The sequence below is a fragment of the Delphinapterus leucas genome, chromosome 10 (assembly GCF_059928025.1).
Source record: "Delphinapterus leucas isolate spDelLeu-1000000601 "Yukka" chromosome 10, BTC_Dleu_Yukka2, whole genome shotgun sequence".
NCBI lineage: Eukaryota > Metazoa > Chordata > Mammalia > Artiodactyla > Monodontidae > Delphinapterus > Delphinapterus leucas.
In genome coordinates this window covers 66699592-66713978 of record NC_143138.1, presented here as the reverse complement: position 1 = coordinate 66713978, position 14387 = coordinate 66699592, and the positions used below count along the sequence as shown (strand labels likewise).

Genomic DNA, 14387 nt, shown 5'->3' with positions numbered 1-14387 from the left:
CGCGCACTGCGAACTACATTTCCCATAATGCACACCGGGGCGGGCAGGGCCAGGCCCAGCGACTGGAGCCGGGCCTCCGCCGCCAGAGGCCGGCGAGTGCTGTCTTCCTGAGCCGGCAGCCAGGCGAGGGGCCGTGGGAGGGAGCGGTGGCCTGCGCTGTGGCCATGTCTGTGTCTGCAGGGGGCCGTGGTCCCGCGAACCTGAACCATCAGTCCGGGCCCGGCCGGACACCCGTGACCTCCCGGGGGTCCGGCAGAGGGCAGTGACCGGCAATCTCTGTGCTTCCTGACCCCTTCCCCCTCCCCGAGAAACAGGTGAGTCCGACTGCCAACCCACGTGGCTTGGGGGCGCCGAGAGACTGGAGAGCTGTCATCTTTGAAGGGAGGGGCTTGAAGACTGGGGGCCCCTGCAGTCTACGCTGCCACTTGCGGTAGAAGGACTGGGTCTCTCTGGGGTCCCTTCGCCGGTTCCCAGCTGGGGAATACAAAAGACGAGGCCTGGAACTCTTCCTTCGGCTGGAAGGGCAAAGTCCTGTAGCCCCAACGCACACACATTCGGCCCAGCAGAGTGCTCTCAGAGACTGGCAGAGGTTGACTGTGGGGTGAGCAGGAAGCTCCTGAAAGTGTCTTGAGGCTTGGGACTTTGCCTTCAAGGGTGCCCTGGCTCAGATAACCAAGCTGCCTCTTGCACCTGTTGAGCCACACTTTCTGGGCTCGAGTTTGCTGGGGAGGGTGAGCAGCCTTTGTCAGAAAGGGGAGTGACCACTAGCAGTGACAAGTACCAAGCTATACTCTGAGCGTGGAGTAGGCATCCTGCTGAAGCAGTTACAGCACAGCCTCACCTGGACCCTGTCTGCCACACATCCATGCATCCTGGCACCATCCTCCCAGATAGCCCACTCCCCAAAGGGTCAAGGCAGGATAGGACACTATCTAAGCAGGAAGAGGGAGCAAGAGTGGTAGGGACCCAGTAGGGAGGGGTTCTTGCAAGGCCCTTCCTCTCTCCAGGCCAGGCACCTAGAGGAGGGAGGCATACCAGAAGGGCTGATTGAGCTAACTTGTTTGGTGACATTGCTCAAAGGCACAGCAGAGCACTTCTAGGGAAAATAGCAAGCCCTGGGGGCTTCTAGAGAGGCTGCCTGAGAAGGGGCCCCAAGGGAGTATCTGGGACTGGTTCCAAGAGACCTCTCTTGCTTAACTGCTTCAGGCCCAGCCACCCAAGAGCTTCAGCCACACAGGTTATGGCTCCAATGGGGTTTGGGGTGGGTTTTGCTATGAGTCATTCACCCTCCCTGCTTAGTTTCCAGTGTAAATGTCCAGAGAACTGTTTGCTTCACCAGGGCTTTTGGCTGGACCCCGATACTTGCCTTGGAGACATTGAGGTACTACATGATTTCAGGTGGTTGGAGAACTGTTCGGAAGGAGATGTCCACTAGCCCCAGCCAGCTGACCCTGCCCTCACAACATGCAGGTACCATGTTGGGTAGTACTCAGCCATGCTGGGCGCAGTTACCTAAATCCCACTGGGATCAGTGGGTAGTGGGCCCTCAGGGCTAAGCTGCTGTAGACCTTGTTTTGGTCTTTGAGCCAGAGGCGCAAGGCCACAGAGCAGGGACATGTGGTAGAAAGGAGTTCAGCTTGGGAGAGACTTCTGGGAGCAGCAGGGAAGTTACAGGTCTGTCCTGAAACTTCAGGATGAATAGCCAGTTAGCCTGGAGGAACTCCCAGCCCTAGGCCCAAAGGCATCTCTTTGTCCCAGCATCACAGATGGGTCATTTCAGGCCAGAGCCCACCTGGCTTCATGAGGTCAGAAGCACGTCCTGCTCACTAAGGGCCTGGCTCAGGATGAGCAAACTCGCAAAGGACTGATTTACATGGCAGAGATTACTGGATCTGTGTATAAGTGCAGGTACACATGGTCTGAATAAGAATAATCATGATGTGCTAAAGACAGCTGAGTGTATATGTACCTACTCTGTGCTAGGGTAACCAAATTACATGGATTATCTCATTTAATCCTTCCACAACCCAATGAATCAGTACTGTCATCATCCTCATTTCATAGGTGAGAAAGCTGAGATTTATAAAACCAAGCCAGGTTAATACAGGCCCCTCTGACTCCAGAGCCATTGTTACTGAACACTTAACTACTACCAAGGACTAAGTCTTCCCTACAGGCAGGAGTCTCCCAAGGCTACATTGGAGCTGGGTGTTCTCTGAGGATCTTTCATCTTCTCCCTTCCAAAGTTATTTATCTGACAAATGTTAATTAAAGCCCTGCTTATGGAGCTGACATTCTGAAATTTGCGACAGCTCACAGGGTTACCTTCAATGTAGAAAAATAAAGCAGGGCAAGGGAGATAAGAATCCAGGATATTCCAGGAAGGCCTCTCTGATAAGGTAACACTTGAGCAGCAACCTGAAGGAAGTGACAGAGTGAGTCATGTAGATATTTGGCCAAGTAGTGGAATAGGTGAGGTGGGGGGCAGGGGGAAAAGTAGGGAGGTGTGGTCCAGGCAGAAAATTCAGCAAGAGCAAAGTTCTGAAGTGAAGGAATACTCAGGATTTACATTTACAGTATACTCAAGGAAAGCCATAATGTCAGTGTGGCTGGGTTGAAGCAAAGCAAGTAGGGGAAAGAATAGGAGATGAGGTTGAAGAAGTAATTTGGGGGGTGGGGTGCAGTGCGTGTAGACAGAGAGGTTCTTGTGCACCACTGTGAGGAAATTGGCTTTCTCACTGGGTTAGGTGTGACCATTACAGACTAGTGAGCAAAGGAGCTACGTGACTTGACTTCTGTCTCAAGCAGATCACTTTGAGTGCTGTGAGAAGGATAGACTGTACAGGGACAAGGACAGAAGTGGGGAGACTGGTTAAAAGACTGTTGCAATGCTGGAGAGGGTGTGAAGGAAAGGGAACCCTCTTATACTGTTGGTGGGAATGTAAATTGATACAGCCACTATGGAGAACAGTATGGAGGTTCCTTAAAAAACCAAAAAGTAGAACTACCATACGACCCAGCAATCCCACTACTGGGCATATACCCTGAGAAAACCATAATTCAAAAAGAGTCATGTACCACAGTGTTCATTGCAGCACTGTTTACAATAGCCAGGACATTTACAATAGCCAGGACCTATGTGTTCATCGACTGATGAATGGATAAGGATGTGGCACATATATACAATGGAATATTACTCAGTCATAAAAAGAAACAAAATTGAGTTATTTGTAGTGAGGTGGATGGACCTAGAGTCTGTCAAACAGAGTGAAGTAAGTCAGAAAGAGAAAAACAGATACCATATGCTAACACATATATATGGAATCTAAAAAAAAAATGGTTCTGATGAACCTAGGTGCAGGACAGGAATAAAGACACAGACGTAGAGAATGGACTTGAGGACACGGGGATGGGGAAGGGTAAGCTAGGATGAAGTGAGAGAGTGGCATTGACATATATACACTACCAAATGTAAAATAGATAGCTAGTGGGAAGCAGCCACATGGCACAGGGAGATCAGCTTGCTGCTTTGTGACCACCTAGAGGGGTGGGATAGGGAGGGTGGGAGGGAGACGCAAGAAGGAGGGGATATGGGGATATTTGTATATGTATAGCTGATTCACTTTGTTACGCAGCAGAAGCTAACACGACATTGAAAAACAATTATACTCCAATAAAGATGTTAAAAAAAAAAAAGACTTGCAACAATCTGCTAGAGAGATAATGTTGACTGGGACCAATGTGATAGTGGTGGAGGTGATGAGAAGTGGTCAGATTCTGAATATGGGCATTTCCCCATGGAACATCAGTAATCCGTTCCATGAAAGTTGGACATTCTGTCTGGAATCACTAACTTAGTATCTGTTTCCCACTTTTTTTTTTTAACATTTTATTGAAGTATAGTTGATTTATGTGTTTCCCCATTATTTCAAATGGGAAAAAGTATAATTCTTCCTTCATCAACCCCAAATCCCCAATTTTCTAAAATGGCACTAAAACACAAGGAAAAGACATACCTAATACATGCCAAATAAATTATAATGTTAGGATACAAAATGCTTAAAACACTTCCTCCTGATCAAACAGTGTTGCTTTGATACAGCATCATGGCCTCTTTCAGTACCTGCAAATAGCCATGATGTAAGTAAACCCCTTTTGTTGGCACTCAATGATCTATCAGTTCTATTTGAAATGTAATTTGAGGCTTTAAATGCACATTCCTTTATTAAAAAATATAGATCAAGTGTTGATAATAGTTTTTTTCTATGTAAACATAAGCTCAATCAGTACAAGTTTGTTGTATTAGTTATCTGTTGCTGTGTAACAAGTTATCCCAAAACTTAGCAGCTCAAACCAATAATAAATATTTATTATCTCATGCAGTTCCTGAGGGTCAGGAATTTGGGAGCATCTTAGCTGGATGATTCAGGCCCAGTGTCTCTCATGAGATTGCAGTCATTCAAAGGCATGACTGGGGCTAGATGATTTGCTTCCAAGACTGCTTGCTCACATGACTAGCACATTGGTACTGGCTGTTCTCAGGTTTCAGTTTCTTACCACGAGCTCCTCTCTTTAGGGCTGCTTGAGTGTCCTCACAACTGATGGCTGATGGCTGCACCTAGAGAGAGTGATCCAAGAGAACAAAGCAGAAGCCACAATTATGACCTAGCCTCAGAAGTCACACATTGTCATTTTCACATTATCCTGTTGGTGACATAGATTAGTTCTGCTCAGTGTGGGATGGGAGTATATAGACTTGAATGCTGGGAGTTGAGAATCACTGGGGACCATTTGGAAGGCTGGCTACCACAGCTGTGTATTAAAAACCAAGAGGCATTCTATGTGGCAAAGGTTAATGAGAGACATTTTGCTGGGTGTACCTGTATTCTGAAGTAAAGCTGACAAGATTTGCTGGTGGTTTGGTATATGAGGTACGGGAAAAAGAGAGGCATAAGGGATGCCTCCAAGATTTTTTGCTAAATAACTGGAAGTATCAAATTGTCTTTCACTGAGATGGAGAAAACTCTGAGAGGAACAACTTTTTAAGGGGATGATCAGGAACTCAGTTTTGGACATAGAACTTTGAGATACTATAAGATATCCAAGGGCAGACATCAAGTAAACAGTTAAATGTGTGTGCCTCTGGAAGTCAGAAGAGAGATTAGGGCTGTGAATAAAATTTGGAATCATTAATTTATCAGTGAAATTTAAAACCATGAGACTGAATAAGGTCACCAAAGGATCGAATGAAGACAGAAAAGAGATCCAAGACCTGAAATCTTGGTCCCTCCACAGTAAGAAGAACTGTAAAGAGAACTTAGAAGGAGTGGTCCATGAGGTAGGAGAACCATGAAAGGAGAGTGATGTGCCAGAAGCCAAGAGAAGAAAGTGTTTTGAGAGAGAGGAAATAATCATTGTGGCTGCTGAGTGAAGTGAGATGATCCTGGAGGTCACTGGAGACCTTGAGGGAGCAGTGTTACTGGAGTAATAGTTGGAATGGATTCAAGTGTGAATGGGAAAAGTGGAGAGACACCTTAGCGCTCCACATTTCCCAGTCCCTCTGGCCACATGACTAGTTCTGGCCAATCTGGACTTTGAAGTATTTAAGAGTTCTGACATGACCCTCCAGCCCTGTCTTCCATTGCCAGGTGATGGCAGAGCTATAAGATGCTAGTAGCCTGGATTCCTGAATCACTGCCCGGAGGGAGCTGCTCTGAATTGCTACCAAACCCACAGTACGTGAGCAAAAAATAAGCCTTTAGTGCTCGCTTCGGCAGCACATATACTAAAATTGGAACGATACAGAGAAGATTAGCGTGGCCCCTGTGCAAGGATGACATGCAAATTCCTGAAGCGTTCCATATTTTTTGGTTCAGGCGGTAATGCGAGTGATGGGGAGCGGCGCGGGGTGGCAGATGAAGGTTCGCTCTCCCGCTGCTCACCTCCTGCTGTGCGGCCCACTTCCTAACAGCCCACGTCCCAGATAGAGGTCCGCAGCCTGGGAGTTGGGGACCCCTGCTGTATATAATGGAGTCAGCCTGTCAAATTAGGAACTTGTAAATATTTTAATACATATTATCCTTTAGAGATTATTAAAAAATGCTTGCAAAATCTGTGAAGGTGGTCAAAAGGTACAAACTTCCAGTTATAAAATAAATAAATCCTGAGGATGTAATGTACAGCATAGTGACTATAATTAATAATGCTTGTATATTTGAAAGTTGCTACAAGAGTAGGTATTAAAAGTTCTCATCACAAGAAAAAAATTTTGTAACTATGTGTGGTGATGGATGTTAACAAGACATGGTGGTGACCATTTTGCAATATATACAAATATTGAATCATTATGTTGTAGACCTGAAACTAATATAATGTTATACATAGATTATTTCTCAATAAAAAACTGCTTGCAATAAAAAAAAAAAAAGAAAAAGCCTTTAGGGAATTCCCTGGCAGTCCAGTGGTTAGGACTCTGCACTTCCATTGCCTGCAGCCCAAGTTCAATCCCACAAGCCATGTGATATGGCCAAAACAAACAAAAAAAGCCTTTATGTGTAAAGCCTCTACCATTTTGGCACTCATTTGTTACACAGCATAGCCTAGCTTACGTGACTAATTAAACTCCAAGTACTGTTTACTGTTTTGAGGTTTGTTTGTTTGTTTTATAAAGGACAGCAAAAAAAAAAAAAATAGGGTGGTACCTAGAGGGGAATGTAGAGTTAAGGGGAGGTTTGTTTTAAGGTTTTAATTGAAATAAAACAAACATAAAGTTCACAAATCGTAAGTACAGCTCAATGAATTATAACAGAGTAAACACATCTAAGGGAAGGTGTTTGGAAAATGGAAGAAACATCAGTATATTGGTGATGAATAGGGGAGAAGGAGACACTGATGATCCGAGAGAGAGAGGGACAGCTGCTGAAGCCATATGCTTGGATGGGTGAGAGGGGCTGGAGTGGAGGCGTTAGTGGAGCCCAGACAGCTCATCTTTAGTAAGAAGGAGGAAGGCAGAGTCTGGCAGGTGAGGTGAGGTGGTAGTGGGAATCTTGGAAGTTCTCTTTTGCTGACTTCCATGTCGTCAGTGAAATAGAAGGTAAGGTTATCACTGATAGTGCTGAGGGTGAGCATTGGAGAAGATGATGGAAGCTTGAGAAGAGAGAAGATGTGAAGCTCTCCACTAGGGGAGTGGGAAAGTGAGTACACATAGAAATGTAGGGCATTCCCATTTAAAGTAATTGTTCTGGACCCTCTCCTCAGAAAAAAGCACATACCAATCCAGGCCTCCATCCAAGGAGCCAGGTCCAGAAGCCCTGGCCACAACCCCAGGACTGGCAGTAGCAGCTTGCCCTCTGCCTGTATATGGACAGACTCATCTCTCTGGGGTCTCTTTCTCTTTACACAGCAATGCAGACCCCAACCGGGCTTTTAGGTTAGCTTGTAAAATAATGGTCTTCAAGGTTCTCATGTGGCCTGTGTCTTCTTGCTCAAGATCTGGACATGCCCTAGTTTCCTTAGCACCCACTGCCCTGGGCTCCGTGGTGTTGCGGTGGCTGTTTTGGCCTGTTTTGGATTGCTCCTCTTGGTCTCAGTCTCAGAGGAGACCTCTCTGGATGCCTCCCCAGGTTCCTGTTGAGGGCATGCAGCTTCTTAATTACTCTTCATCAGAAAAGGTGGACCACACCTTGGTCTTCTGGGCTCTGACCCTCGCTGGGAACCATCACTCTTGATTGTCCTGATGGACAGGATTGGTGGCCTAGAAAATCCCAAAAGGTAGATGTTCTCCCAAATAATCTTCCTTTGAAGATTATTCAAAGCGCAGTCTGTGTGGGGTGATGCTGTTGACCAGTGGTACCCAACCCCCACTTAACTCTGTGGTGCTCCGGGACCAGTGGGGGCGTGGCCATCAGGCCAGTCTCTGGCCCTGCCTCCCTCTCTGTCTGTTTTGCACATTGAACTGCTTTACAAGATTAATTTGAAGAAAGGATTCCATAGCTTGCAACAAAGATGACAGAAGAGCTTGAAAATCAATTCTTTGGGTACACTTGCAGGAGCTGCCTGCTAGGAACTTGTGGTCGGAGAGAGTTCTTAGACACAGGTAAGCGGGGGCCACACAAATGTTAGTGCTGGTGACACTGTTTTGAAATCACTCTTCTCGTGAATGTTTTTGAGCACCTACTTCATGCCAGGCTCAGGGTGGAGTCATTTGCCCAAGGTTACAGAGCTAGTAAGGGACAAGCCTCAATTATTCCCTATGGACTCTGCTCCAGGAGGGCAGGGACAGAGTCGGCTTTGCTCACACTAACACCAGTCCCCCCCAGGCCCCTGGCCTGCCTGCAGTGCCTTCCTCATGAGTCTCTGACTAGTCTTTGCTGCCCTTCTAGCCCATCCAGCCAAATTTCTATTCCCTAAAGGGTTAGTGCCTCAGATGGAACCCTTCTCCTATGGATTGTTTGTTGCCTGCCAAATGAAGACCCTTCAGCCTGACATTAAGGGACCTTAGAGGCTGATCCCAAGAGAGCCACCCAACTTCGTTATCCCTGACATCCACTCTTGGCCACCTCCACCTGGCCCTGAGGCTGCAGAAGGACTGGGAGATCAGGCTGAGTTTGTCCTTAGTGTCCATCAAATGGGCACTGAGAACTGACATGTCCATAGTTGTTTTTAACTGGAGAGGTGAGCCCTGGTGCCAAATTCAAAAGGTACAGAATGCAAGGAGAAAAGCAAGGCTTGGGCCTGTTTACTCTGACTTACTTTGTTCATAGTAAATGTCTAAATATCAAAAAGAACTGATTTGTCAACTCAGTTTTGAATGGAGAAATGTTCATGGTAGGATGTACAGTGGAAGATATCAGGATACAGAATGGTTTCAATTCCCAGCTCCAGCGCTTCTTTCCTGTCGTGACATTGGACAATGTACTTACACTCTCTCAGCTTCAGTTTCTTCATATGTAAAGCTTGTCTGACAAGAGTGCCTGCCTCAGAGAAGAGTGATCAGGATTACATAAAAATCCACATAGGGACTGGGACTTCCCTGGAACTTCTAGGGGTAAAGAATCCGCCTTCCAATGCAGGGGATGCAGGTTCGATCCCTGGTCAGGGAACTAAGATCCCACATGCCGCGGGGCAACTAAGCCCGTGTGCCATAACTAGAGAGAGAAAGAAACCCTGCACACCACAACTAGAGAGAAGCTTGAGTGCCGCAACTAAGACCCGACACAGGGACTTCCCTGGTGGCGCAGTGGTTAAGAATCCGCCTGCCAATGCAGGGGCACGGGTTTGATCCCTGGTCCAGGAAGATCCTGAAGATCGCAGAGCAACTAAGCCCGTGTGCCACAACTACTGAGCCTGCGCTCTAGAGCCCGTGCTCCGCAACGAGCAGCCACCACAATGAGAAGCCTGCGCACCACAACGAAGCTTAACCCCTGCTCACCACAACTAGAGAAAGCCCACAAGCAGCAACGAAGACCTAACAGCCAAAAAAAAAAGTATATTTATTTATTTATTTTGGCTGCACCGGGTCTTAGTTGCAGCATGCATGATCTTTAGTTGTGGCATGAGGGATCTTTTAGTTGCAGCATGCCGCTCTTAGTTTCAGCATGCGGGAACTAGTTCCCTGACCAGGGATTGAGCCGGGCCCCCACTTGCCTGGACCACCAGGCAAGTCCCCCATGCATTCTTTTATAATCAGAAAGAGAACAGCACGCTTCTTTAGAAGGGAATATTCAGAACCCATTCCCCAGAGGTTTGAGTTAGCTGGGTCCTGGTGAGGGATACTTTCCTGTACTTAACCACTCTTAATTATGCCAGTGAATCCTGCCACTAGCACCTTCCCCCTTACCCTCAATGATGCCTTTGTTTGCCCCACAGGAGAGCCCAAGGGATGGCTGCTGACATGCAGAGGAAGAGAAGCAGCGAAGGCCCTGATGGCACGTTGGCTCCTTCTGATGGGCAGAGTGTGGAGAGAGCTGAGAGCCCCACACCAGGACTGGCCCAGGGAATGGAGCCAGGTATGGGCAGGGTGTGCAGCCCCAGCCAGCTTACAGCTAGAGCAGCCTCCAGGGCAATCGGGATTCCCAACCACTCTTTCACTGTCACTCATTCATGCATGTGTTCACTCACTTGTTAGCTATTTGTCATGTGCTGGGGATACTGCAAGGATCCAGGCTCAGTGTGCATCTGGCCTTCCTCTCCACTTCATTTTGTGCCACTTGCTCTGTGCTGTCTTGCCACCAGTGTGGGCTCTTCTCCTATTTCCTGTGTCTACAGGTACCTCCCTGGCTCCTTCTCTCTCTCAGCTCTCAACTTAAATGTCACCTCCTCACAAGAGAGGCCTGCTCTGACCATGCTCTGCACAGAACACTAATTTGTAGTCTTATTTGTGTGTGTATGTATTGCCCATCTTTCTTGTCCACAAGATTGTGAGCTCTTTGAGCACAGAGCTGTTGTATCCCCAATGCCTGGTACAGTGTTGAACTCATAATAGAGACTCAAAACATATCTCTTGAACTCTTCTGTCCAAAAAAAAATCAGTAAAGGAAAACTGACCTGGTCCCTGCCTTGGGGGAGCCACAGGCTAGTGAGAGCATTCCAGTGGAGGGGGCTAGGAACCATGGGTCCCTGTGCAGGGTCAGGGAGCCTTCTCCCAGGGAGAGAGATTTGCTGAGCACAGGAGGTATTCCAGGCACAGGGCGAGGTGCTGGGAACACAGCAGGGAAAAACCAGGTTCCTGCCCATGAGGGGGAACCCCACTGCAGCTGGGGAGAAGGGCAATAACTGATAAGTGCCCCAAGAGAAGTCAAGGAGGGGGATATGATAGAGTGCCTGGGTTTGGGGGTCAGGTGACAGGGACAACTAACATCTTTGCTGTGAGCTGAAGTGTGACAGGGAGCTGGCATGCAAGGAGGTGGGAGTGCCTTCCATGCAGAGGGAACAGGAGATGCAGAGGCCCTGAGGTAGGTGGGGATATCCAAAGAGCAGATGCACGAAGGGCTGTGAGGTGAGAGTGAGAGGGGCAGGCAGATACTGGCTACCACCACAGCCTTGAGGGGTTGGGGTCTTATTCCCAGGGTGAGGGGAGGAGGCTGGTGGGCTATAAGTCACAGCAAAGCATGACTTGTAGCCAGAAGGAACAGTGGCTTACCTCATCAGGACAGGCAGAGTACTGTATTGGGCACCTTGCTGGTGAGGTGGTCTGCCAGAAGCTACTGCTCTAAACACCAGTGCTTTTGGCTGGCAGGTGCCGGACAGGAGGGTGCCATGTTCGTCCATGCCCGTTCCTATGAGGACCTGACTGAATCAGAGAATGGGGTGGCTTCTGGGGAGAGCCCCAAGGAGGGTGCTGGTGGTCCTCCACCTCTGCCTACAGACATGCGCCAGATCAGCCAGGACTTCAGTGAGCTGAGCACCCAGCTGACAGGTGTCGCCCGAGACCTGCAGGAGGAGATGCTTCCAGGAAGCTCTGAGGACTGGCCGGAGTCCCCAGGGGCAGCTGGGCGACCAGCCACAGAGCCCTCAAGAGAGGGCACTGGTGAAGGGGATGAGGAGGAGACTGCTGAGGCATGGCGCCTGCACCAGAAGCATGTCTTCGTGCTGAGCGAGGCGGGGAAGCCTGTGTACTCCCGCTATGGGTCAGAGGAGGCACTTTCCAGCACCATGGGTGTCATGGTGGCCCTGGTATCCTTCCTGGAGGCTGACAAGAATGCCATCCGTTCCATCCATGCAGGTGAGCCACCAGGAGGAGGGTGCCAGGAGGTCTCCCTGGCCAGGAGAGACCATACCAGGTCTCGGACTCCCAGGGACTAGAGGGCTGGGATGTGCTATGTGACCAAGGGTAGTCCCTCCACCTCACCGAGCCCCAGGTCCTCATCTGAACATGGGAAAACAACACTGACTGCCTCATAGGGCTGTTGTGGGGGCCAAAGGTGGCTCGCACATGGGCTTTGCCCTTGGAGAAGGTGAGAAGCCGGGGGAGGTGGCCAAAAAAATCCCAGGTCTTGAGCCCCACCCAGCTCTTGCCACTTAGCCCAAGAATGAGTGTCTTTCTGAAGTGCTTCCTGCATTTTAGCTGGTCCCAGTCTGTGAAACAAGTGGCAGGAAAGGGGAAAGGGGGGCCCATGGGCATCTGTTTTTCTTTCATCCTGAAGCCGCCTCTGTGTGCACAGTTCTGAGGGGAGGTGGAGAGATTGTGGAAAGCTGAACGGGAAAAGCAGGGCTCTGAGGGTGCTAGGGCAGGCCATTCAGGGAGGGCTTTCCGGAGAAGGGCTGAAGCTGACACCACCCCTATCCGTCGGTCCCATCAGATGGCTACAAGGTAGTATTCGTGCGCCGGAGCCCACTGGTGCTGGTGGCGGTGGCCCGCACGCGGCAATCGGCACAGGAACTGGCGCAAGAGTTGCTCTACATCTACTACCAGATCCTGAGCCTTCTTACGGGCGCGCAGCTGAGCCACATCTTCCAGCAGAAGCAGAACTATGACCTGCGGCGCCTGCTCTCAGGCTCTGAGCGCATCACGGACAACCTGCTGCAGCTTATGGCGCGAGACCCCAGTTTCCTGATGGGGGCGGCGCGCTGCCTGCCCTTGGCGGCGGCCGTGCGCGACGTCGTGAGTGCCAGCCTGCAGCAGGCGCGCGCCCGCAGCCTCGTCTTCTCCATCCTGCTGGCGCGCAACCAGCTTGTGGCGCTTGTGCGCCGCAAGGACCAATTCCTGCACCCCATCGACCTGCACCTGCTCTTCAACCTCATAAGTTCCTCCTCGTCCTTCCGCGAGGGCGAGGCCTGGACGCCCGTGTGCCTGCCCAAATTCAACGCAGCCGGCTTCTTCCACGCACACATCTCTTACCTGGAGCCTGACACGGATCTCTGCCTGCTGCTCGTCTCCACCGACCGTGAGGACTTCTTTGCAGTGTCTGACTGCCGCCGCCGCTTTCAGGAGCGCCTGCGGAAGCGCGGAGCGCACCTGGTGCTGCGGGAGGCACTGCGCACACCTTACTACAGTGTTTCCCAAGTGGGCATCCCTGACCTGCGCCACTTCCTCTATAAGTCAAAGAGCTCGGGACTCTTCACCAGGTGAGGGAGGGCCTTGGGGAGACTGCTTGGGGGAGACAAGGGCGTGGTGGGGGGGCGGGCGGCCGGTTGGGCCTGAGCTCTGTTGCAGTCCTGAAGCTGATGACCCCTCTGGGAATGGACCGACCTGCTGTGTCTGTTTGACTCTGATACCAGGGGCCCAAACCCCCTATCACCCTACTCCCCATCAGCATACACCTCTCTACTTCAGTCATTTCCCATAAGGCCTTGAAATACCCAATACACCCAGGGAAGGAAGCTGGAACAGAGGTCTCCTCTGTTTGGTCAGTTTGGTCCAGCCCAGGATGCACAACTCCTCCACTTCCTCCTCCAGCAGAGGGGCTGGGGCCAGATGAGGCATCTTCTATCCTCCTTTTACCCCTTTTTGGTCCAGAAGGTTCCTGGCTCACTTTTCCTTCATCTCAGACCTGTCACTCTGTCTAGGACACCTAAACCCAGATTGGTTTTTCCAAGGGAGGGTCACCAAAGATGCCATGAACTTGGGGGAGAGGGGAGAACAGGGCTCCAGTCTGGGTGGGCCCAGCTTTGTCCTGGGGAGTCTTCAGTGGTGAGGAGACAATGCCTTGTCCTGGGGTGGGGGGGCATTTGGAGGGTAGGACCCATGGTGGAGTCTCCCTGGCTAGGAATAGGTGTTTCTGGATCTCCAGAGAAGCCAGTGGAAGTCATTCCTTTGCGAACCTACTCCCCCATCTCCAGCCCTGAGATCGAGGCCCCGTACACCAGCGAAGAGGAGCAGGAGCGGCTGCTGGGCCTCTACCAGTACCTGCACAGCCGCGCCCACAATGCCTCCCGCCCACTCAAGACTATCTACTACACGGGCCCCAACGAGAACCTCCTGGCTTGGGTAAGGCAGCCCTGGGATGGGCTGGGCTTCATCGGGGTCCTGGGCAAGGGCCACGAGGGTTGTCTAATCTGGATGACCACCCTGTGCCCCCTTCCTCCAGGTGACAGGCGCCTTTGAGCTCTACATGTGCTACAGCCCCCTGGGAACCAAGGCGTCGGCCGTCAGTGCCATCCATAAACTGATGCGCTGGATCCGCAAAGAAGAAGACCGCCTCTTCATCCTCACGCCCCTCACATACTGATGAGAATTTGTGTGGGCTCGGCCCTCCTAGGCACACCAGGCTGTGGAAGCCATGGGAGCTTCCAGGTGGGGCTGGCCTCTCTGGCCCAGGCAGCAGGCAGGGACTGTGGGTTGGTGTGTGCATTAAAGTGCTTTGGGGAAGACACTTGGGGGCCTTGTCACTGGTTCCTTCACTCTCACTCACACACAGACACTGGATCCTCCTCCCTAGGCCCTGCCC

At 50.4% G+C, this 14387-nt stretch overlaps 1 protein-coding gene and 1 non-coding gene across 3 annotated transcripts; both read left to right on the top strand.

Annotated features, from left to right (window-relative positions):
- Positions 1 to 23: 23 nt before the first annotated feature.
- MON1A (MON1 vesicular trafficking associated A) lies at positions 24 to 14312 on the top strand. 2 transcript variants are annotated; one of them, XM_022573082.3, is made up of 7 exons: positions 24 to 314; positions 1340 to 1470; positions 9868 to 10007; positions 11237 to 11722; positions 12300 to 13065; positions 13780 to 13927; positions 14028 to 14312. In XM_022573082.3, exons 3-7 carry the CDS (start codon positions 9881 to 9883, stop codon positions 14166 to 14168), a joined length of 1668 nt encoding a protein of 555 aa, XP_022428790.1. In that variant the 5' UTR covers positions 24 to 314; positions 1340 to 1470; positions 9868 to 9880; the 3' UTR covers positions 14169 to 14312. The 2 variants fall into 2 exon arrangements, with proteins under 2 accessions (XP_022428790.1, XP_022428789.1); XM_022573081.2 differs by lacking the exon at positions 1340 to 1470.
- LOC115803152 (U6 spliceosomal RNA) lies at positions 5762 to 5868 on the top strand. Its single transcript, XR_004023823.1, has one exon. It is a non-coding gene; the product is annotated as a U6 spliceosomal RNA (small nuclear RNA).
- Positions 14313 to 14387: the final 75 nt, after the last annotated feature.